The sequence below is a fragment of the Culicoides brevitarsis genome, chromosome 1 (assembly GCF_036172545.1).
Source record: "Culicoides brevitarsis isolate CSIRO-B50_1 chromosome 1, AGI_CSIRO_Cbre_v1, whole genome shotgun sequence".
In the NCBI taxonomy this organism is placed as follows: domain Eukaryota; kingdom Metazoa; phylum Arthropoda; class Insecta; order Diptera; family Ceratopogonidae; genus Culicoides; species Culicoides brevitarsis.
Window position 1 is genome coordinate 30827906 of NC_087085.1, and position 24181 is coordinate 30852086.

The window sequence follows — 24181 nt, forward strand, 5'->3', positions numbered from 1 at the left end:
TCTTTTGCTTTTCATTTCTTTTTTTTCTCCGGTGTGTTTGGTTTTTTTTTATAATTTTTTTTTTGTTTTAAATATTAATCATGATACGTTCCTTCTACTATGTAGGTATATGAATTTCTTTTTTTTTGTATAAGTTTATCAACGTGAAAAAATAATGTCCCATGCTTTGTTCTCTGTATACTTTTCTACAGGTTTGTTCTATATGCAACTATCATTATTATTTTATTATATTTTGTATTTTTTTTTTGTCTTTAACTACATGATTTTTGATGTTTTTTTTTATAATAATATAATAATAATAATAAAAACTTTTTTTTTTACATAAAGAAATAATTTTTTCTTGTGTGTGAATATTAATAACTGTGGTTTTGTGTTAATTTTTGTCTATTTTTACCTCAACTTTTTTTTTATTTATTGACTATATATTATTCTATTTATTTTGTTTTTTCTAGTTAATATTATGTGTTTTTACTTCGTTAAACTTTTAGGCACACTATACAATGATTCCTTTTCTTTCTTAGTATTTTTTCTATTGATTTTTTTTTTTTCATTATTTTTTAATCGGTCCTGATCGAGATCTTTTTACATTACAACATTGACTATTTTTTTACGATTATCATTCCACGCCACTTACTACTTTTTCTGTCGATTGTTTTTTTTTATTTTTATTAAAAATTTTATTTTTTATTAGATTCAGAAAATTATGATAAACTGTTCACAAGAGTTTATATATTTTTTTTTTTGACTATGATACATTCACATTTTTTTTTGTTAATTTTTTTTATATGATGATGCAACAAGAAAGTTGCAAAATTTTTATATATGGTCTACTTAGAACTTGTTTCTAGCTACCTAGTGCTTAATATATTTTTTGTTTGTTTGTAAATACATTCTCCTATTAATTATATGGATGAATTTAATTGAAATTTATCATTTTTTTGCTTTTTTATTTTTGAAATGCTGAGCAATGTTCTTGATATTTTTTTGTTAAATAATTGCTCGATCAGTTTTCCACATTTTTATAAGGATTTTTACTGTCCTTTCGTTGCTTCCTTAGCTGCCATGATGAGGGGTGTGAGGCTAGCCAATGGTCTCGCTAGTTTCAAGAAAGGATGCTGCAAGTAAAAAATATAAAAATTTTAGCAAAAACATCTTTTATCGGTACCGGAAATTTACTAAAGTCTGATCAAGTGATTAGTTGAATGAAATAACTGGAAAAGTTAACGCAATATTTGCTTAAAAATTCCTATAAAAGCCGTGACTTTTGCTAAAACTGATCAATAGTTGTCGGAAATCAGTCAGAATGAAATCAATTATATTAATTGTTGCTTTCGTTGTTTACGCAGTTGCTGACGACAATGCAACGCAAGAAGCTGTCGTTGTGCCTTCAGTTAACTACACGAGATCCCCCATGAGAATTGTTGGCGGTTCGCCAGCTTTAAGTCATCAATTTCCATGGCAAGCTTCTGTCACTTCGTGTTCTGGTCGAACATGTTCTCTTTGTGGAGGATCTCTAATCACGAGAAAGCATGTTTTGACAGCAGCACATTGCACACGAGGTTTGTCGAGTTTCACAATTGGCTTGGGTTCGAACAGGAGAAATCAACCTGCTGTTAGTGTAGTAGCAAAAAGCAAAAAGGAACATCCAAATTATAATCCACAATCTTTGGCGAATGATGTTTCGATCATTACATTGTTAACAAGCGTTAATTTGAACAATCAAGTGAAGCTGATTGCTTTGGCTACAAGCGGAATTGGAACATTGGCTAATCACGAGGCTTTTGTTTCGGGTTATGGAAAGACCTCAGGTAAGAAGTTTCAATTCAGAAACAAAATTTATAAGCATTAATCGACTTTTGTTTAGATTCTTCTGGACCATCAATTACTTTGAATTATCTCACGATGAAAATAATTGACAATTATTCGTGCTCAAGAGTTTATGGTCCTCAAGTTCAATCTTCGACACTTTGTGCTGTCGGAAAAGCTTCTGTCAATAAAAATGTGTGCAGCGGAGATTCAGGAGGTCCATTGGTAATCAAGCAAAATGGAAATTATGTGCAAGTTGGGGTTGTATCGTATGTCGCAGCAGTTGGATGTAGTGCAGGATACCCATCAGGATATGCAAGAGTTAGTTCGTTCCGTACTTGGATCGATCAGAATACGAATTGATTTGATTTTGTCGAATAAAGTAAACTAAAGTGTTCAGTTGTCAAGTAAGTCGTTGTTTTTTTTCTTTCATTTTCATGGGTTGGATGTGCCTTCGCTGCATATGCTGATGTTGCTCCATCTCTTGAATTTCGACGCCAAATGGATCTTTTGTGCTCCAAAAACCATCAATTACCTTTTCGTCAAAGCTCGAAGATTTTACTACGTCTGAAATATTATAGAAGCTACCCTTTTGATTGTTTAAAATGTTTTGTGAAAAAAGAAGTGAAATAGATAGAATCGAACCAGAGTCTCAGTACTTTGCACCTATTGGATATGATCATAGCTGTCTGTCTTTTAGCTGGCAATGTCTTGTTGTAGATTTTTTGAATAGCTTTATTATCTTACAAAATCATCGGGTTCAGTATTGTTCTGCAGTAATCAATGTGTGGCCGCATCAGTGTTTTGTAAAATGTAATTTTAGTTTCTTAGTCGTGCAAATACAGGAAATAGGCTTTGTTAGATATAATGCTAAGTCATCATGAAAGTCGAAGTGCAGTCTTTCTTTAATAAGATATTTCATTCATCTGGCAAGTGCTTCTATTCATAACGGGATTTCCTTGCTTTTTAAGCAATTGGAATTGGTTTTGCTTCATTTTCAGCTTCGAGTTTTTGACTGTTGATCCTCTCGTTTGATGATTTCACGATATTTCAGTTTTAAATATTTTTTTTTCTCATTTCCATTAAGATTACACGTATCAAGGATATTGAACAATGCAGACATGATTAATAAATTTTCTCTTTGAATATTAGAAAAATAAAAATTAAATTCTCACCTTAAGCAATTCATAAGCGCTCGATCGTTGATCGACATCTACTTCCAAACACTGATCCAGGAAGTCTTGGAACACAGGACTGAGTTTTTCCTTATCCTTGATGTCAGGTTTGCCATGGGTGGCAATGAGATATAGGGCACGTAACGGATTCTCGTTCAGATATGGAGGTTCACCTTCGATCATCTCTATTGCCATGATACCAAGAGACCATAAATCAACCTAAAAAAATAATTTTCAAAAATTATCTGAAAAAAAAAGTTAAAAATAATCTTACTTTAGGTCCATATTGCTTCCGTGTGACAACTTCGGGCGCCATCCAGTACGGTGTGCCAACCATCGTGCTTCGTTTCGACTGTTCCGGCGAAATTTGCGCACAAAACCCGAAATCCGTCAGTTTTACGCTTCCATCGAGGCCTAGCAGAATATTATCACTTTTAATGTCACGATGAATGACTTGATTTGTGTGCAGAAATTCGAGTGCTTGCAGCACTTCGCGACACACCGCTGCGATTTGTCCCTCGTCCATGCATGTTTCCGTGACGACATCTGTTAACGAACCGCCTGGCAAGTATTCCATGACGACCCACAGTTCTTCCGACACCAAATAACTGTCGAGGTAGTTGACGACATTCGGATGCTTGTTCTCTCGCATCACGAGAATCTCATTGATGATTAGTTCCTTCTTCGGCTGTTGACTGATGTTCATGCGTTTGATCGCCACTTCCATGCCTGTGCTGCTTTCGATTGCCGTGTAGACCGTGCCTGAAGCGCCCTGCCCGATTTTCTCCATTTTTGTGTATTTGCGCGTTGGATCGCCCACACTCACGATCGTCCTTAGTTTCTCGAGGATTTCTTCGTCGGACATCTTTTTCTTTTTGAGACCGCCGCCAGCGCGCGTTTCCGTCGTTGCGGGAGAAGTTGCGTTCGGCGGAGAAACTGTCGTGACTGTCGCGGGAGCAGCGTTATTGGCGTTGTTGATGTTGTTCTGCGTGGCTGTGTGAGTCGGGGTATGATGCACGTTATTTGTCATTGTGGTTACTGCGGTGTTTGTTGTCGTAGTTGTCACACTCGTGGCGTTCTTATTCTTATCTAAGGTTGGACTTTTTATTGTCGAGTTAATTTGATGTGGAGGGAGTGGAGGTGGCGGCGTATCTTCTATTGGACGAGTGTACTGAAAATTTTGAAAAAATAATTGAGTTAAATCAACGAAGAAATATATTGAAATTTATTCAGGCCAGTACAATGATTAAAAATGTTTTCAATTTAAAAATTTTATTTCAAGATCTAAAAGTTTTATTTCAAGATCTAACAATTTCATTTCAAAATCGAAAAATTTTATTTCGAAATAGAAAAATTTCAGTTCGAAATCGAAAAATTTTATTTCGAAATCGAAAAATTTCATTCGAAATCGAAAAGTTTCATTTCGAAATCGAAAAATTTCATTCGAAATCGAAAAGTTTCATTCAAAATCGAAAAGTTTCATTTCGAAATCGAAAAATTTTATTTCGAAATCGAAAAATTTCATTTGAAATCGAAAAGTTTCATTTCGAAATCGAAAAGTTTCAGTTTGAAATCGAAAAATTTTATTTCGAAATCGAAAAATTTTATTTTATTTTATTTTCGAAAAATTTTATTTCGAAATAGAAAAATTTCAGTTCGAAATCGAAAAATTTCAGTTCGAAATCGAAAAATTTCATTTCGAAATCGAAAAACTTCATTTCGAAATCGAAAAATTTCATTTCGAAATCGAAAAATTTCATTTCGAAATAGAAAAATTTTATTTTAAGATCTAACAATTTCATTTCGAAATCGAAAATTTTTATTTCGAAATCGAAAAATTTCATTTGAAATCGAAAAGTTTCATTTTGAAATAGAAAAGTTTCATTTTGAAATCGAAAAGTTTCATTTTGAAATCGAAAAATTTCATTTCAAAATCTAACAATTTCATTTCAAAATCGAAAAATTTCAGTTCGAAATCGAAAAATTTCATTTTGAAATCGAAAAATTTTATTTTGAAAGCGAAAAATTTCATTTTAAAACCTAAAATTGACCTTCTATGGATTTAGATCAAAATAAAATCGAAAACATTTTCGTTCATTGTAACTTCCATCTTAAAATTTTTAAAAAATCTTTAAGAAATCTCAAACTCACAATAGATTTTGTCCGTTCAGGTCGACTTGCGATAGGCGGTGGCACAGTGTCATCTTCATTTGCCGACGAATTGTGTGCTGACGGCGCTAGGCTATGTGCATGCGAGTGACTCGCTGATATCACTTGCGGTCCGGCACTACTGCCGCCGCTTCCCAAATGCGATTCGCTATCCGTTGGCGTGCTACTCGGACTACTGCTACTCACTCGACTCAGGGAAGAACCTAAAGACGATGCTGTTAGAAAATCCGCGATAAAAATTTTTTTGATCATTAATAAGAAGCAGCACTACAGAAAATGTGAGTTTTGAGAGCAAGGAAAGTTTTTTCTAATAAAAGCATTTTTCGCAAATCATAAAAAATCGCAGAAAACTCACCAGAATGCGTTGCTGTCGTGTGCATGCCATGCGTCATGTATTTTGAGTTCGGCCGTTGCTTACTGCTATTGTCAAACCAGTTGAGTACATCAAGCACAGCTTGGGGATTTTTCTTCTGTTCCTGCTTACTAATATTTGAGGTCATCAACAGTCGAGCCCATTGTTCTGGCATACCCTAAAAATGCAATAAAAAACGTCAATTACTAAAAAAATTCATATTTTTCCATTAAATCGAGCCTATTTTTAACTAAAATAGCAGATGATCACATAAATTTAATTTTTTGTAAGTTTTTTTTCTGTACCGAAAAAAATTCCCTTACAAAATCGATGAAAATAAAAATAAATCAACAGGTTATGGGGGGTCCTCAGTTCACATAACCTGACATTTAACCTGTAAGTAGTGCAGACACACCATGTAAAAGAGTTGAAGTATGTTTTTTTTTTATAGAATTTTGATTTAAAAGAAAGTAAATAATTTTTTATGATTTTTTTTTGTTGAGAACGAAAATTATATTAAATTGGAGTGAAGTATGATAAAATATTCGGTGACATGCAAACAACATTAAAAATTAAAATAATTGGAAAAAATAAAAGACATGAAAAGTGTGATAAATGCAGATAATAAATAAGTGTTTGTGAGACAATAAAATTACTACAAAATTTTGAAAAATATTTTAAACGTGAGTTTTTGATTAAAATAAAAAAAATGAATGAAAATGACGAAAAATTAAATAAAATATTTTTTTTAAATTCTTTAAATTAAATTTAAATTTTCGCTGCCGTTATAAAAATATTTTTTTAATAAAATTATTTTTATTTAATTTTTCGAAAATATTTTTTTAAATTTTTTTTATATATTTTTTTTTTCTTTAATTTATTTTTTTTTTTAATTATATTTTTAAAAAAATTATAAAATTATTTTTTTTTGCCCGCGGATATTTTTTTTTAAATTTCGCCAAATTTTCCTTTCATTTTCATTCTTTTAAATTTTTTTTTCAAGTTCAAGCAATTTTCTGCCTATTTGCGCCAATTATTCTCCTCTTTGAATATTTTATGATTTTTTATATTTTTTTACCAGCAAATAAAAATTCTATTAAGCAATACTTACTTTTAAAGGCAGCTTGAAAAATAAAAAATGTACACCACATTAACGTAAATGTTAAGAAGCACACATTTTTTTGTTGTTTTTTTTTATTTTTTTGTAGTATTTTTTTTGGAGGGTAGTATGGTTTAATATTGGAGTATTCATATTTATTGTTTGATAAGAATAAATGACTGGTAAACATGGATAAAAGTGTGTATAAAGTATTTTGTGTAATAATGGAATGTTGTGTGTTGAGTACAAAAAGTTAATTTTCATGTTCAAGGGGTGAGGAGGACGACGACTGCGATATGTTGTGAAGGAATTTGTGGTCTTTTGTTTTCCGTTTTGTTTTTTGGCAAGTGTACATGTTGTGCTATGCGGCATATCGAGTAGATTACGAAGGTGATTATTGTCTTTTAATTGGATGGAAATGACAGTGCGACAAAGTTTGATTTTTCTTGGCTTCGATCGGTTTTGGGAGGAAAGTTGTGAGTTATCATCGGATTTTTTTTTATTTTAATAAATAAATAAATTAATTTAATTTTTTAAATAATTAATTTAATTGAATATTTAATTTTATTAGGAAATTTTTATCAATTTTATATATTTTAGGATCAAAAAAAAAAAAAATGGAAAAATTATTGTTTTTATTAAGCCAAAAATTCTGCAAATTTAGTTTTTTAATAATATATATTTTTTATAATTATTTTAATAATTTTTAATTATTATTCATTTAATAAATAATTTTTTGCTATTTTTTTTAAATAAATAAATCTGCAAATTTTTTAAAATAAATTTATTTCCTTTTAACTTTTTGCAGGTTAAAATCCAATTTTAATGTAATTTTAAATCATCTGAATTTTTTAAAAACTTTATTAAAATTACGATTTTTAAATTATTAAATTATTTTAAACAATTTTTATACGTTTTTTTCAAAATCATAATTTTTGTAGAATTTAAAATGATCAAAAATGGAAAAAAAAAATAATTTTTCAAAATTTTAATATTTTTTTTTTAAATTCATTTGAATCTTCTAAACTTAAGAAATTCATAAAAAAAAACTTAGATTTTTTAAAAATATTTTTACTGAATTTTTTTAAATTTTATTTTAGATTAAGCTCTTATTTTTTAAAATTGTTAAAAATTAAAATATTTTTTTAATAAAAAAATAATTAGGTCACAAAAACAAAACAAATGTTAACATCAAAAAATCTTCTTTTTTTTAATGAAAACTCTATTAGAAGAGATAACTTGATGATAACCATAAAATCATTTGGCCAACAAAATTTATTAACCCTGAAATTACTCGAGCCCACCGTTCTCATCATTTTCCCTTTTTTGTCTACTTTTTACTTACTAACGTGATGATAACTCACTCGAACTTCCTTCCATTGTTATAAAATTCTCGTTTTTTTTTGTATTTACGGGCTTTTGTGTGTCATTTCACCCTCGATATCATGTTGAATGTTGTCTATAAATGTTTTCTTAGTGCGAGAGAGAGTTATATATGTTTTTGATGTTTTTCCGAGTTTCAGTTGTAGAATGGCAAATATAATATTGGATTAAAAGCTAATGAAGCGAATGCATGGCATGATATAACGTAAATCAATAGATAAGGCCAAAGACAACATAAAAAACTTGAGTACTTGAGCTACGAATACAAAAAAAAACAAAAATCCCAAAACTAAACAAAAATTTTCCAATTAAGTTCCTGATGGTTCTTGACGCGAATGTGAAAAAAAGTTATCTCAGGATCTGGCGCGTAATATAATCTTGTTCATCAAAATTGCTGTATGGACGACCATATGTCAAAATAAAAGTCCATCACAAAAAAAAACCACTCGACTAATCAAACAAAAACCAAACCAAAAAAAAAGATAAAAAATCGATCAATCAATAAAAAAAAGTTGTACAAAAAAAAAAGATAACTTTGAAAATGATAAAAAAAAATCACACAAGCATCTTCGTTCTTTGGTAAAAGCATTTCATCTCGCAAAATTCGCGTATCGATATTAAATATATCAGACATTGAATATAGTGCACAAAAAATAATTCATATCATGATAAAAAGTAATATTTTATAGATAAAAAAAATAAAGCTGAGCTTACCGTGAATTCACCAGTGATTGCGTCAAAGCCCACGTGAACCGTATGCTCAAAGTTTGTCGGATATGAAATATTGGGTTTTGAGTCATTGTGCAACGTCTTTGATACTTTCATCTTGCTCTTGAGTGTTTTTTTCTTCCTATCGGCGTCATCTGGTTCTGTTCGTGCAAAAAAAAAAAATAAAATATATCGAGATTAATGGAAAAAGTATAAAAAGTTTGAATAGAATCGCATTTTGACTTTAAGCCCAGTGTACATTTTAAATTTTTTCAAAAGCTCAAATTTTGAAAAAAGTCCCAATGAAAAATTTTAAATTTCAGCCCAATGCACATTTTAAATAAATCTACAAATTAAAAATTTAAAAAGAGCTCAATTATCAAAATGAATTTTTGACCCAGAGCACATTTTAAACTATCAATTCATATTTTGAAGTAATTTTTGTCCCAATGTATATTTTAAAATATTTACCCAATGCACATTTTTAAAGTTCGATCCAATTCATCTTTGAAATATTTGCTCAAAACAAATTTTAAATTATTAAAAAGATATTATTTAAATTTTTGACCCAATCCACATTTTAAATTTTCAACCTAGATCAAATTTGAATTTGTGACCCAAGGCACATTCTGAATTTTCAACAAAATTTATAATTTAGCATTTTCAGTTATTATTTTAAATTTTTGTTCTTTTCAAAATTTTAGCTTTATTTTGTCCCAGTGCAAATTTAAATTTTTTTACCCAGTGTACATTTTAAAATAACTGTCAAGCTCAAGAGGTGAATTTCTACATTTTTCCTTTAAATACGATAAAAATTTATCAAGAAACGACGATGAAAAAACCTACCTTTGGGCAATGGACGATCAACAGTGGTTTCGATGCGATCTGTCCCTCGATTACTCGTCAGTCTGACAGGTGGTGCGGGCGGCTTATCTTCATCACTCGACATTTTCTTCTCCAAATACACGATTTTTCCCGTTATATCTTATTAGCTGCTAAAAATGTCTGTATGAGGATCTGATAATTCGCTACACCTTGGGGAGCGATTCGCTTCTACTTCTTCTACTTTCTGTATTTTTTTTTTGCTTTGTTTCGGGGATTTTATTGGTGTTTTGTGTGTTTGGCGTATACGTTTACATTGAACGGTTAATCAAACTGATTGTGGCCTAACAACGAATACTGCAACAATAAACGAGAGAGAAAAAAAAGGTAAAGGGATAATGTAATAAAGGTGTGCGTGCAGAAAAAGGTAGAAACACATAAAAAACGAAGATAAATGAAGAAAGTTGTCGGAAATTGTAACCTTGTCAAGTGTTTTCCAGTCGAACACGTGTATAGATATTTGTAGGTAATTTAAAAGAAATTTGCCGTGATTTCCTCTAAAAATAAACTTTCAGTCAATTGAGCTTAATGGGACATCCAAAAATAATAATTTACACAAGAAGTTATTAAATTACCATCAAATCCGATTAAAAACACGATAATTGTAATAAAAATTTAATTAAGTTTGCGGCATGTCGGCTTTTTTTTTGCAGTAATTTTCGTTTATAATTCAATCATTAGCTCTCTTGATAATTTTTTTGGGTTGGCTTTTATTAAATATGAAAAGTAATTGTCTGCGGAGTGCTATTTATTAATTTAATTTTTGCACAAATTTTGCGAATATCATGCAAAAAAGGTAAAAACTTATTATTTTAAAATACAAAGTTACTTGAGCGCAATTTTTTTTATTTTTTTTTTAATTTATAGAAAATTTTTAATAATTAAAAAAAAAATAATTTAACTTTTTATGTAAAATTTTTCTTAATTTTTTTAAATATTAAATTTTATTTATTAAATTAAAATTTTTTTTTTTCACAATTTTATTTATTAAATTTTAATTTTTTTTAAAATTTTTTAAATATATTCTTTTTAAATTTTTTTTAATTTTTTAATAAAAAAAAAAATTTAAATAATTAAATTAAAAAATTTAATTAAAAAAAATTAATTTTTAATAAAAAAAAATTAATTTAAATAAAATTTATTATTTAATTATTTTTTAATAAATTTTATTTATTTTCTTTTCATTTCAAAAAAGATTTAACTATGTATTATTTTAATAGATTTCAAAAAATAATTTAATATTTTTTTAATTTTATTTTTTTCATATTTTTTTTAAATTTCTTTTCAATTTTTTCAGTATATTTTTATTTTTAGATTAATTTGTATGAAAAATTGTCTTTGATGAACTAAAATAACTCACATAACTTTTTTTTTCACTAAAATGCGAAATATTAATGTGACGTCAAAAAACAAGAGCACACGCAATAAATATTATTTATGCAAAGGATCAAAATGAGGATAATCTCTTCAGCATATAATTCAGTATTAAACTTGAACAACGTGAAAATATTTTTCGGCTCTTTTAATTAGAGTCGATGCTAAAAGATGATAAAGTCATTGCTGAAAGATTAAAGATAAGCAAACGACATTTCCCTTTTTTTCTCTCCTCTGCCTCGACCCACTTTATTATTACGGTTAATGTTTTCATCAAATTCGCATCCAAAACATTGTCGTCGAGTGTCGTTGGATGACGTGTTAGTTGGCTCATTTAAAATAAATAGAAAAGAGACGATAATCGATTTTAATTTACGCGTCCCAAAAGCATAACAATAATAATTAAGTAAATCATCATCATCCATTCGCCTCGCTTCGTTCACATGAGGAGCAACAGCAACGTGAGAACGACACAAAAAAGGATTAAAATTGTATCTCGCTATTGAACGTGGATATAAATCGATTTTTGAAGCACGCTTCTTCTTGCGAGGACGTTTTTCACTTCGTTGTTGAATGAACGAGATTTATTGTCTTTTGTGATAAGTTTAAAATAATTTTTTTTTTAATTTTTTCATAAGTAGAGCTTTTGTTGTCGATGATGGTCCTCTTCGTTTAGAGCACAATACATTTTTTTTTATTTTTAATACAAATAATAAATAAAAATGTTGCTTTTAATCCTTTAAGCGGGGGATTTAATCAGCAAAAGTATGTACTTGACAAATTGGGCTGCACTGCAATGCATAAGTGGGTAACGAGCGACGTAATCCTGAATTGTAGTTTTTTTCAAGGTTTTATTGTTATTAAAAATTAATTCATTAAAAAATTTTAAATAAATATTTTTTTTTTGAGGTCAAACACAGAAAAAAATTGAAGCGTAGGAAAATTTACATGAAAAAATTTTTTTTCGATGAAAATTATAAAAAAAAATAAATTGAAAAAAAAAAATGTTTTCGTTTTTCAGATACAAAAAAAAAATGTTTTTAAGAATTTCTGTTAATTTTTTTTTATTTAAAAAATAAATATTAGACAAAATTATTTAAATATTTAAAAAAATAAAATAAATTAAAATTAAAGTAATTTAATTAATCATTTTAATTTAATTTAATTAATTTTATTTTATTTATTTATAATTTTTAGTTTTTAATGATTTAATTAAAATAATTAATTCATTAAATTAATTTTAATTTATATGTTATTAAATAATTCAAACTAAGAAAATAATTTTTTTCTTCAAGTTTTTAATTTTTAGAGTTTTATTACCTAGTTTTTTTATTGATTTTTTTTTTATTTTTTAGTATAATTTTTAATTTTTCTTCATTTATTTAAATTTATTTTATTTTAATCAAAATTAAAATTGAAGAAAAAAAAATTTTTTTTATTTGGAGAATCATAAATAAATTATTAAATAAATAAATTACTAAAATATAATTAAATTATATTAAAATAATTTATTAAATTAATTTAATTTTAAATTATTTTATTTTATATTTACAATAAAATATAAAAACAAAACAAACTAAGAAAAAAATCTAAACGTGGGAAAATTTCGTTGTTTTTTTTTCCAAATTATTCGACCCAAAAATCAGGCCGTCCCATAAAAAAATTCAACACTGATCCTCATTTTTCACGCACTTCATTTTCAAGCAAATTACAAATATTTGTGGCTTCACATTTATTTTCTGCTAGTCAAATATTAAATTTGAACCCTTTTTCTGCTCAATTTTTCATTTTTCACCCATATTTCATCAATTGTTTGTACATTTCACATTAACAAACAAGTCAAACTGTTTTCATTCAATGTTGTTCTAAAATCTCTTAAATACTCAAATATTAAACCGCAGACACAATTTCTACGCTCTACGTACCGCGCCGCGACACTAAATCATCAATATATAAAATTTTGACAAGTAATTCGAATTGATGGTTGTGTCGCATAAGCGCCATTTGACATAAATCCACAAAAATAATTTAAAAGGTTACATTAAACATGTCACGTTAAACTTTGTACTACAAAAAAAAAGAAAAAAAATATGAGTTGTGTCGTTCGATTAAATGGTTGAACGCTCTCTGTAGACTTTTCTCCCATCAGTATTTTTTTTTTTGATAATAATGTTATGATTACCTTGTAGCCTTGTGCGAAAATGGGGAGATGGTACAAAGAATATTTTTTGCCATTTTTTTTTTCGGAAGGACGGTATTCCATAGAGTCGGGTATATATCTTTGAAATCAATATTATGGTAATTTTCTTCGGTTGTTACAGTGTTTTTGTTTGTGTGCCAATGCTCGATATTCTTTATTGCTGCTGTAGATGGAACTTTATTATATTATTATTATTATTTTATCGAAAACATGTGTGATATTTATTTGTTATTTTTCGTATAACACTCCAAATCTGAGCAAGGCGGGCCAACAAAAATAATATAATATAATATGATTACAGAGGGTTTCTTTTTTCAGATTTCAAAAGCTTTGAAAAATAATTCTTTTGAAAATCTAATAAAGGATTAAGAATAAAGGCTTTCATAGAAATATATCTTTTCTTTGTTCAATGGAAAAATCTTGCCTTTTTTAAAGAGCAATATGATCTTAAAATAAGGTTTTTCAAAGTATTCAAAAGCTGCAAAGAAAACTTTGGAGAGCATTTAAAAACTTTCAGAAAGCCTTCGGAAAATATGGGTCTTAAAAAAGGCAAAAATTTTCCCATTGGGGAATCTAAATCAAAATAGTTGATCTAAATTTAAAAAAAATTTCAGTTTTTCTTAGATTTTTTCTATCATAAAGTCAAATGTAAGCTTTTGGTTCATTTATTACTCAAAGACTTGAAATTTTTCTTAAAAGATGACAAAGTTTTAAAAATTGGCACAAAGGTCATTTCAAGGTCATTAGAAGGTAACTTTTTGAAAGGATGAATTTAGCGACTTGAACCTTGGCACAGAGTTGATTTTAATCGATAATGGCTGATTTACAAAATTTCAGCTTGTTTCGAGTTCTTAAGATAAGCTGAAACTCAGAAAATCAGCCATTCATCGATAAAAATTAATTCTGTGCCAAATATGAAGTCGATAATTTCATCTTTTCAAAAAGATCCTGACAAGCAATGTTCAAACCAATTTCCTTGTCATTTTTGAGTAAAGCTTTAACTCTTTTAGTAAAAATTTTTGTTAAGTAACAAGCTTTCATTTGGGGTTTGTTGAGTTGATTCTTGAAGAAAATTGCCTGAGTTTTCTAAGCTTCAAAGCTTCGGAGTGGTAAGTAAAATTTTGAAGCATTTACACACTTTTTAAGATAACATAAGACTTGGGTTAAAAATCAAAAACTACCCTGTAGAACTTTATCCTTTTACGGAGCTTCATTCGAAATGGGGACCGATATTTAAATCGTCTCGAAATTAGTCGGATATACAAAACATCTGTACACACCTGTGTTGTTCTGATTCGACAAAGTTGTCCCATCGTGCATATCACAAAAATATATTTATATTTAGATGATATTTTTATTGCATGCGAGAGACAAATTTATACCGAGAACTTTTTGATTTATCTCGCAAATTCAGATGGAACAGAAAATGTGTAGTAGACACGAATTATTGCATTTATCATGAGGGCAAACAAAATATTGTCCAGGTCATCGCGTCTTGTTGATAAATCATGAATGAATTCGTATTAGTATTAATAAATATTGGGCTGGCCCAGACATCGACCGAAAATCCCTAACATACGATGCCAAAAAACATTTTTCTTTTTTCTATTATGATTTTTTTTTTGTTATTCATAGGAAAACAAGAAAAATGTTGTTTTTTGTGATTTTATGATAAATTTGTATAATAACATTAATAACAATGGAAAAAGGCCTTGGTGAGGACAGGAATATTAGAAAACATCAGATTGACTAATCTAATGCTGTAGAGTAGGTCCATTGTGTACAGATTGAAAGAAAATTTAATAAAAACGGATACGGAAGAAGAAGGAGGGCAAAAACGTAAATTGGCACTATACCCGTTCTTTCGGTAGGTATGTTTGTTTTTTTGAAAGATTTAATGAAAAAACTTCATAATAGGATTATTAGTCTAGACACGAATTTTGTTATTTTAAAAAAGAACATTTTTTAAATTCAATATTTTTTTTTCTTTTCAGAAAATAGAATTTAGAGCACATCTCCTGTGTATTTTCCGGAACAAATCGCATGAAGTAAGCAACAAGTTATGTCACACAAAATCTGAGACACGCTTCATACGTAATACGTAGATGAAAAAAAAAGTAAAATGCGAATGTCAAACAAACAATTTTTTAACAAGCCCACTCTCTGTCTTCCGCTGCTGCTACCGACGAACAAAAAATGTAGTAGTAAAAAACTATTTAAAATTTGATTAATAGTGATGATGACGATGATAAACTAGGGCAGGCGCATATAGGTATGTATCAGAAAAAATTCATAACATTATTAAATTAAATAAACATTCCGGCTGCTCACTTTATTTAATCAAAAACAAAAATGAATTTTAGATCTAATGTGGATTGGAAGTAGGAAGACACTTAAAAATATCTAATTTACAAAAAAAAAAAAAACTTTGAACCGCATATGATGAAGAAATTCAAATTAAGTGTGTGGGAGGAGAGATTCAAAAAAAAAAATTTGTTTGTTTGTCTCTAAGTTTATTTATAAAATTAAGGTGTTTGGTAAGAAAATATGGATTTTGAGGGTGTCTGTCCTTGTCCTTGTTTATTTTGCAATTTCATTAATAATTTTTATTTTTTTTACAGGTTAAAGAGGATTAATTGAGAAATTAAATATCGTTGATGCTAAAATTATGAGAAAAGCTATTTAAATACTAATTTTTTAGAACATCTTCAAATCTAGGGACCAGTTGGACCAAATACAAGATGATCTTTTTACATTCCGCCAACTTTGTTGGTCTCACTATATCGTGAAAGGCAACGTTTCGAAAATGTACCACCAGATTTTCTTTCATTCGGAGAACCGTGAATTTCAGTATGTTTTTTGGAAATCAACAAAGTCTTAAAACAATCAGAAACAAGGACTTCTAGAATCATGAAAAATTGCCTGAAATATTCTTTCTAAACATTTAAAATCAAATTAACTACTAAAGTACAATATCGACCTTCGTTATTCCAAAGGACACAATACAGGCCGTGTTAATTTCTTCAAGTGTATAAGAAATCTAGCGATGATATTCGAACTAATTGTATTGAGTACTCATATCTATCGTTTTCAGTAAATTTGATTTAATAACAAAGTCTGGAATAATGCTCGACCTCTACGTCTTTAAAAAAATCGATTAAACACGAAAGAATTGTTTTTAGGATGTATCAAGGGAATTACACAGTCCTTCTTACAAAATAGGCAAAGAACCTTTTCACAAAATTTTCTTAATTAAATGATTCATTTTGCTGTTACTTTAGCAGATCAGATAAAATTTATAATTACCCTCAAGTTTTGAGTTAAATTTCAAATCCTTTGAAAAATTTTATCTAACGTGCCTCTATCAGAAAATACGCTTACATCTTTCATCTATCCAAAAGTCTTTTTAAGCATCATTAACGATAGTTTTGTTTTGAAAAATGTAATGAAGACACATTTGCGTCGCATGTACGTTAAAGAGTCATTTGCTTGTAAATTTTTTGTCTCTTTTTCTGTTGTAAACCCGTAAGTATGACTCAAATATGAAAATAAATTTATGTTATTAGTTCTTAAAAAGGTTACTAACCGTCTCATCGTCAACTTTCTGTAACGACAGAATTGTTGTTTTTGTGCAAAATATTGTCATCTTCATTCCAAAAATAAAACAAACTTATGATATATTGGTATGATTATTCTTGACATGATCTACAACGGTAGCAAAAAGGAAACACAAAACGCAATTTGTGCTTGAATAAAATATGATATGATCGTCAAAACTTTTAGATATATTTTTTTTGCAACATTTTGTTTTGCTTAGAAAAAATACTTTAATATAAATAGAAAAGTATTCGTGGTTTATTTTTAACACTTTCCAGGGTCACGAATTCAAAGACTTTTTTTTTCGTTTATGAGTTGCTTAGATAACCGAACGACAAAAATGTTTAGCAAATATTTGTCTTCATCTCACGCAAGTACTTGACAATTTAACGCCATGCCACTAGTTTCACGGCTTCCATTCACCTGTAGGTGTAAATGTGTCAATTTTCGCAAAAATCGATTGTATTACTTCATTAAAAAAAATACATCATCCTTCTCATCACCCTGTCGAGTGCGAATTGTACACCAACCAACAAATTGCAAATAATTGCGCAAAAAATTGTTGAAAAACAAAAAAAAAAGTTTTACACGAAACAAAAAAAAATATGCAGCGATGCTTTTAAATACTGAGTTTGATAAATTACATTTTTACGCGGTACATATAGTGATTGTTACAAATTAATGAACAGTCGCGCACGAAAAAAAAAATTTACATGAAACTATCATTTGCAGTCCTTTTATGCCGAATGTAACAAATAATAACTGTCGACATCATAATTTTTTTTATTTTTGCGTTTATTTCTGGCTCACTTTTTTTTTCTCGTACGATCACGGATGACAAAGTTCCGGAGTAATGCAATAAATATATTAATGTTACGAGTGCGCGGTGTATCGACTTGGAAGTCAGTTAAGAATTGAAGACATTTACGATAAATAAAAACAAGCAGAAAAAATGGTAAAAATAGCAAAAATAAATGGAAATGACGTGAAACCGATACGGAATATAAAGTCGATTGTTGTCAATCAATCGGAAGTTGAATTTATAAAAGACGGTTACGTGTTTATGATTTTTTTTTGTGCCATCATAAAAAATGGAAATTGAACGGATTTTATTCGGAAAAATTTAATTGAGTTTCTTCTTTTGTTTTATATATTTTTTTTATTTTGCATACGTGTATTGAGGAAATGTTTCAAGGTTAGTGAAAACAATTATTTTGCCGTTTTGTTTATTTTGGCAACATTGTGAAACGAGTTTATTTATTGTGTCGATGTGGTTGACATTGCTATAGGTTGTGAGTATCAAATAAATTTTGCCACCTACAAGCCACGCATAGAAAAAATTTTGGCGCATTTGATGCTGCGGTGCTTACTTTGCTATTAAAATTCATTCATACAATTTTTTTTCTAATGAATTGTATAAAAATTTTTAAAAAATCTTATCAAGGAACAAGTTTGATAAAAAAATATTTTTTTTCATGAGTGAGTAAAAACAATGCCCTTATCATTTTACAAATTGATGACTAACTATGATTAAATTTTGCAAAAAAAAATTCATTTAACGTTATCTTGTTGAAACTTTTACATTATTATTATTATATGATAATTAGCAAACTATATCATAATGAGTAATAATAATATTTTTGTAAAAAAAAGTTTGTTTTAAAAAAAGCAATTAATTATTACACATACTTTTTATAATAATATTTTTAATTGATAATTCATATTATTATTATGGCAACCGGCTTTATATCAACGAAACCACTGAACACGAAAATATTTATACAAAATTAATCATTAAAAGTGCAAAAAAATAAAATATATTGCTCAAGTAGGTAGGCAGGCAGCTAACAGCATTTACAGCTGCTCAGACAGATATTTTTTTTTATAATAAATAATTATTTCACTATTTATTTATTATTATATATGAAAAATTCCTTTGATTATTAAAACGCTTGAAAGTAACTTTTACGCTTTGATACAGAAAATGCAGAGGTGTATCAATCTGTTATAAGTTTTATTTTTAGAGTTTATTGAATAGAGGCAGGAAAAATAGAGAAATAGAAAAAAAACATTAAATAAAAAATATAGATTAAAAATAACAGAAGGCACTTTTGGTATCAGTTAGTTTTTCACATGCGAGTGAAAAATCTAACACTTGATCGAAGAATAATTGGTAGGAAAAAATTTTTCAATTTATTTTTGTCTCGTCCACGAGATGATGCGGTATAAATATTTTTTTTATATCTTTATTAGGTAGAAGCAATTACGAAAGATGTTTCATGTTACTTGAACTTCTCTGTTAAACTTTATTATTTTTTTCAAATTTTTTAAAGTTTTTTTTTTAATTATTTAGGTAAGTAATATTGGATGCAATTATATTGATGTTAAAGCAAGACCTAAAAAGTTGGATAATTGACCTTAAGAGCACGACTGGCATAAAAAAGCTGTATCTTTTCTTTTGAAAAATTCGGGCAATTAATTACAAAATCTAAACTTGTTTTCAATGTTTCTTAATAGGAGTTCAACAACGGCATATTTTATTCTGGACTTGAAACTAAAGAAGGAGAAACAAATCTTAACCGATGTTCCTTTATATACGTTCAAAAGCATTTGAAGTAGCTGTGACTAGGTCTCTGGAAAATGTTTCCTTGTATATTAAAATTTATCCAACGAATGAAGTGTTATATTATATTATGCTGGACTAAAACTATGACTATGTATGATGACAATCGAATGGAATTCCATAGAATATAATTTCAAACATACAAATATTTCAAACCTCTAAATATCATGAACATAGGACTCTCAAAACAAAGTAACAAGTTCAGAGTCAAAAAAGTGACTTCTCAAATTACTTCTGTCTTTTTAATTGTTTCTTCAAATAATGATTCATTTGGTTGCTGATGGTAAGAAATATTTCCTTGAGCTACTTTTCGTTTGTCATTGATGGAATAGAAAGTATATAAAAATCTAACATATTTTATAATTCTTAATTCTGACCATAAACTCTTAAAAAAAAGTAATTCAAAAAACTTTTAATTGTTAGCTATTGAAAAAAGTTTTAAATGAATCTTGAAACATTTTTAATAACTGCATCTGCCTCTTTGAAAAAAAAACAACATAATCTAAAACAAATTTAAACAGACGTATATTCAAACGACTATAAAAAAAACTTGCAAATTTCTTTTTTTTTCGTATCCCATTCTATCCCATCACTTTGTTATTATTATTATCATCATCGGCACAGAGACAAGAAGACAAGCAATTCACTTCATTTATTTCATTTTAATACTTTAGATCAACTAAAGTATTCTCTCGTTGTTCTTTTTTTTCTCACTTTCTGTAACTTATGCGAGGATGCTGCACGACGACGAGAAATGATGAAAAGATACGGTGAATGTGTAACAACAAACCGAAATAAGTGTTTGTACGTTATTATGATGTGATGATGTGATTCATTACTTTTTATTTGTATTCATTCACTTTACTCGTGTTTTGATTGTTTTTTTTCTGTTTCAAGATTGAAACAAGCATGAGAACCATCTTGAAACAAAACTCTCTTCCGTCAATAAGTCGACTAATTAGAATGCAAAAAAAAATACTTTTAGAAGAACGACAAAAGATGACACAACAGACGGAGCATTAGAAACGCGTCTCGTGCATAATGAATGCAGTTTGTTTTGTTATATTTTTTTGTTGTTGTCGCGTCTTTCTCTCTCTCCTCATGTAGTATGTAATAAGTCTTTCAACGTTATTTTTGATGTCTGTTTGTGTAAATAAAATAATATTTAACGAAAAATTTTCTATGCTACGGGAGATCAACAAGGTACATGTGTAATGTAACAGCAGCAGCGCGAGGGCGAAGTGAATGAGATGCGATGCGACACTTGTGCAACGACGACAGACAGTACCATAAGTCAAGTACCGCGTATGAGAGTTTTATTTCTGGAAGTCAATTTTTTTATGATTTTTTTCTTCTTTTTCTTTTAGAGACAAATTCTTATGTACACATGATTGGGTACTTGAATGCCTGTCGAGATAATGTTAGATATTTATTGACACGACAATTTTATGTCTTTTAAAAAAAAAAATTTTTTTTTTCATCCTCGGAATTCGAAGAGATTAGAAAGTCGCGTGTGTAGGAAGATTTTTGTTTTAATTTCCGGCGATGCTGTGATTATTAGACAAATACACCTCAGAGAGCAAGAAAAAAAATTCTTACGTGACATTTTTCGAATCATTGATCTTAAATATTTGCATTTTTAGCATACAACATGGCATGGCATGGCAGCAGGGTGGTGACTCTCGAAGTACATGACACATAACATTATTTATATATGCATAAAAATACACATTAAACAAATATAAGAAAAATATTGGCGAGCACAAAACGTGTCTAATACTTGTTTCATTATTATTATTTTCTACGAGTTATAACTTATATGGTCAGTAACAGTTATTATGATGTGCGGCTTTCCATTGTGTCTGCCTCATTTTTTTTTTTTTTTTATTTATTCTAGAATCTTGCAATTTCTTTGTATTAAATTCACTCACGAGTGTATGATAAGATAAAGTGTGTACTGGTTGTATTAGATGTCGAATTAGTCATCCATTGAAAATTGGCTGATTATTTATGATGGTTTTTTGTAGTTCATCAGAGAATTGTATAAAATTTGATTAAAGTTTACCTTCTTGCTTGATTAATTCAATTTAGATTTGATAGACGGGTGTAAATAAAAAATTACATACAAAACACATTTTTATTTGTCAACCAAGTGACGAGAACCATTTTACACTTTTTTTTCGGTATTATATATAAATGTAGATTCTTTATATATTTTACTCCATTCTAAATTTGACTCACTTATTTCACTCGTTTTTATTTATTTTTATTTTTACTACACTGAAAATGCAACTTATTCCGCTCGCTGTGTGATGCATAAACATTTTTTTTTCGGTAATTTTATTTCTTCTTACAATTATATATGTTGTTCATATATACTATATATTTTAATGGGATGTAATTTTTCATAATATTTTTCGCTTTTAATTATTTTTTATTTTGTGTTTTTTTTTTCTTTCAAACTAAAAATTAATTTTTTTCGTACATCTATCTATACACGCTCTTTTTTATAAGTGGTAGAACTTTTTTTCTTCTTTTTGATTATTTTTTTTAACTTTCTTTATACATATATGTGAATATTACCTGCTTTACTTCCACAATTTAACACTGGCACTACATTTAAACAATATTTGTATATTAAAATTGTGGAAAAAATGAGAAATTGGTAAACATTTAAATGAAATTTTTTCACTTTTAATATATTAAATTTTCGCTTTTCCTCAATAACCCATCGTCAGAATAAAAATCAATGGCGAGAGCAACTTGAATAAAAAGTAGATGTCAAATGAATGTTTGACAGTTGCTTTTCGTATGTGCAGTACAGCTGTGTACAGGAAAGTATCATATATGATACTTTTGGTACTGAGGTTCGTTCGATAATGTTGTGTTAGGTTAACCCTGTTTTGGTTTTGAAATGTTATGTTTGTTGGTTAAATTTAATATTTTTATATGATTTTTGCTTCGAATTATAGTGAAAATTAGTTGAAAAGTATAAAATTGTAATTAAAATATTATTTTTAGGTGAATTTTGTAAAAAATTAAAAAATTTAAAAAAATTAAAATATATTTTTGGATTGTAACAATTCTTATTGGATTATTTTGAATAAAACAACCCTGCATTTAAAAACATTATATACAATTGTACTAACATGTGGTTGTTTATAAAATAGTTGTTTACTTAACAAAAATATTGTTTAAGTGTATTCATGTTTATTTGTACAAAAAAATATTTTACTTGTATTAAATTATTATTTTTAAACATACATATTAACCTGAATTAATATTTTTTATTCAATTTTTAAAAATGTATTTTGCAAAATTGTTTATAAAAAAAATTAAATATACTTAGTAATAAACAAATTAATGATTATTCTTAATAAAAATAATTTTTATTAATTTTAAAAAAAATTATTTTAATTATTTTTCTTAATAAAAAATATTAAAAATTATTTTAGAACTTTAATTTTAAAAATTTTATTAAAAATCACTTACTTTTAAGTATATGAAAACTTTAAAAAATATTTATAAATAATAAATTTATATTTTTATAATGAATATAAATAATTAAAAAAAATTATTGATTTTAAACAATTTTTTTGTATAAACATGTAATAAAAATTATTTTTAATCTTATTTGCAAAACTAGGTATATTAAACATCACTAATTTTAATATAATTTTAAATACTTTGAAAAAATTTACATTTTTTGTTTTAATGAAATTTTTAAAAAATAATATTTATATTTTTTAATTTAAAATAAAAATTAATATTTTTAAAAAAATAATTATTGATTTTATACAAAATAATTTTTAAAAAATATTTTTTTTTAATAAATAGAATAATAAAAAATATTAAAAAAAATTATTGATAAATTTTTATTAAAAAATTGCTCATCTTTAATTTTATTTAGGTATTGCCAGATTTTTTTTTCTATCAAACTTTAATTAATTATGTTTAATTAAAAAAAAATCATAAACTTTATTAAATTAAAGTAACATTGTTATTATTATTATTACAAAAATGTACAAAATAATACAAAGAAACAAAAAAAAAAATAATAATATTTTTAATAATTTTAACATTACACGCTCTGTTGCATTTTTAATTGTATTTTTACCTTTTAACATAAAAATTGCCATAAAGACATAAAGATAATAATAGTAAAATAACAATTACCATAATTTATCATTTATAACTGTTACTTTTTCTCTTAACGTACATACATATTTATTTCCAAAATTTATGTTTTGTATCTAAACAAAAAATAAAAAATCTGCTTTTATTAGCCTTTGTTAAAAATATTTACCACAAAAATATACAAGAGATAAAAATTCGGAAGTTACAAAATTTACAAATGAATTTTATTAAAGTTTTATTGTTTCATCTCAGTAAAAAAATAAAACCGAACAGCAAAAAATATTAATACAACACATTTCATATTTGAACAACTGTTAGACCGCATTTGTCATCCACAGTGACGTATTTAATCATATTTAGCGATTGTTGCTGTGAAAGTCTCGTAAAAAAAGAAACAAAAGAATTACCGCGGATTTTTTCTATCTGATAAAATTCTGATAATAGAAAAAAACATTATAAAAACAGCTACGTTCTAGTCTAATTGCACAAAAACATACATATTTACGAATTAATCAAGATGTATATGATATACACGAACTTGTATAAACAAAATAATAATCAATTTTTTTCTATAATTATCCTACTTGGGTGCCCGTTTCTTGTAGATCTTTGAATAAATTTTATTATTTATTTATATTGACATGCTGATTTCTGTACAAATATATTTTCTTCTGTA

General features: G+C 27.5%; 2 protein-coding genes across 4 annotated transcripts; one reads left to right on the forward strand and one right to left on the reverse strand.

Moving 5' to 3' along the window:
• Nucleotides 1–830: 830 nt before the first annotated feature.
• Nucleotides 831–22091, reverse strand: LOC134828042 (serine/threonine-protein kinase Pak). Of its 3 annotated transcripts, none has more exons than XM_063840990.1 (8): nucleotides 21952–22091; nucleotides 9539–9871; nucleotides 8699–8853; nucleotides 5506–5680; nucleotides 5133–5353; nucleotides 3256–4152; nucleotides 2982–3200; nucleotides 831–1115 (listed from the first exon to the last, which is right to left on the reverse strand). In XM_063840990.1, exons 2-8 carry the CDS (start codon nucleotides 9639–9641, stop codon nucleotides 1032–1034), a joined length of 1854 nt encoding a protein of 617 aa, XP_063697060.1. In that variant the 5' UTR covers nucleotides 9642–9871; nucleotides 21952–22091; the 3' UTR covers nucleotides 831–1031. The 3 variants fall into 3 exon arrangements, with proteins under 3 accessions (XP_063697060.1, XP_063697058.1, XP_063697059.1); XM_063840988.1 differs by having other exon boundaries at nucleotides 5133–5365; XM_063840989.1 differs by lacking the exon at nucleotides 21952–22091 and adding an exon at nucleotides 21610–21726 and having other exon boundaries at nucleotides 5133–5365.
• On the forward strand, nucleotides 1273–2211 carry LOC134837043 (trypsin alpha-3-like). The gene is made up of 2 exons (XM_063852355.1): nucleotides 1273–1808; nucleotides 1865–2211. The coding sequence occupies exons 1-2, from the start codon at nucleotides 1304–1306 to the stop codon at nucleotides 2167–2169; spliced, it is 810 nt and encodes a 269-aa protein (XP_063708425.1). The 5' UTR covers nucleotides 1273–1303; the 3' UTR covers nucleotides 2170–2211.
• Nucleotides 22092–24181: the final 2090 nt, after the last annotated feature.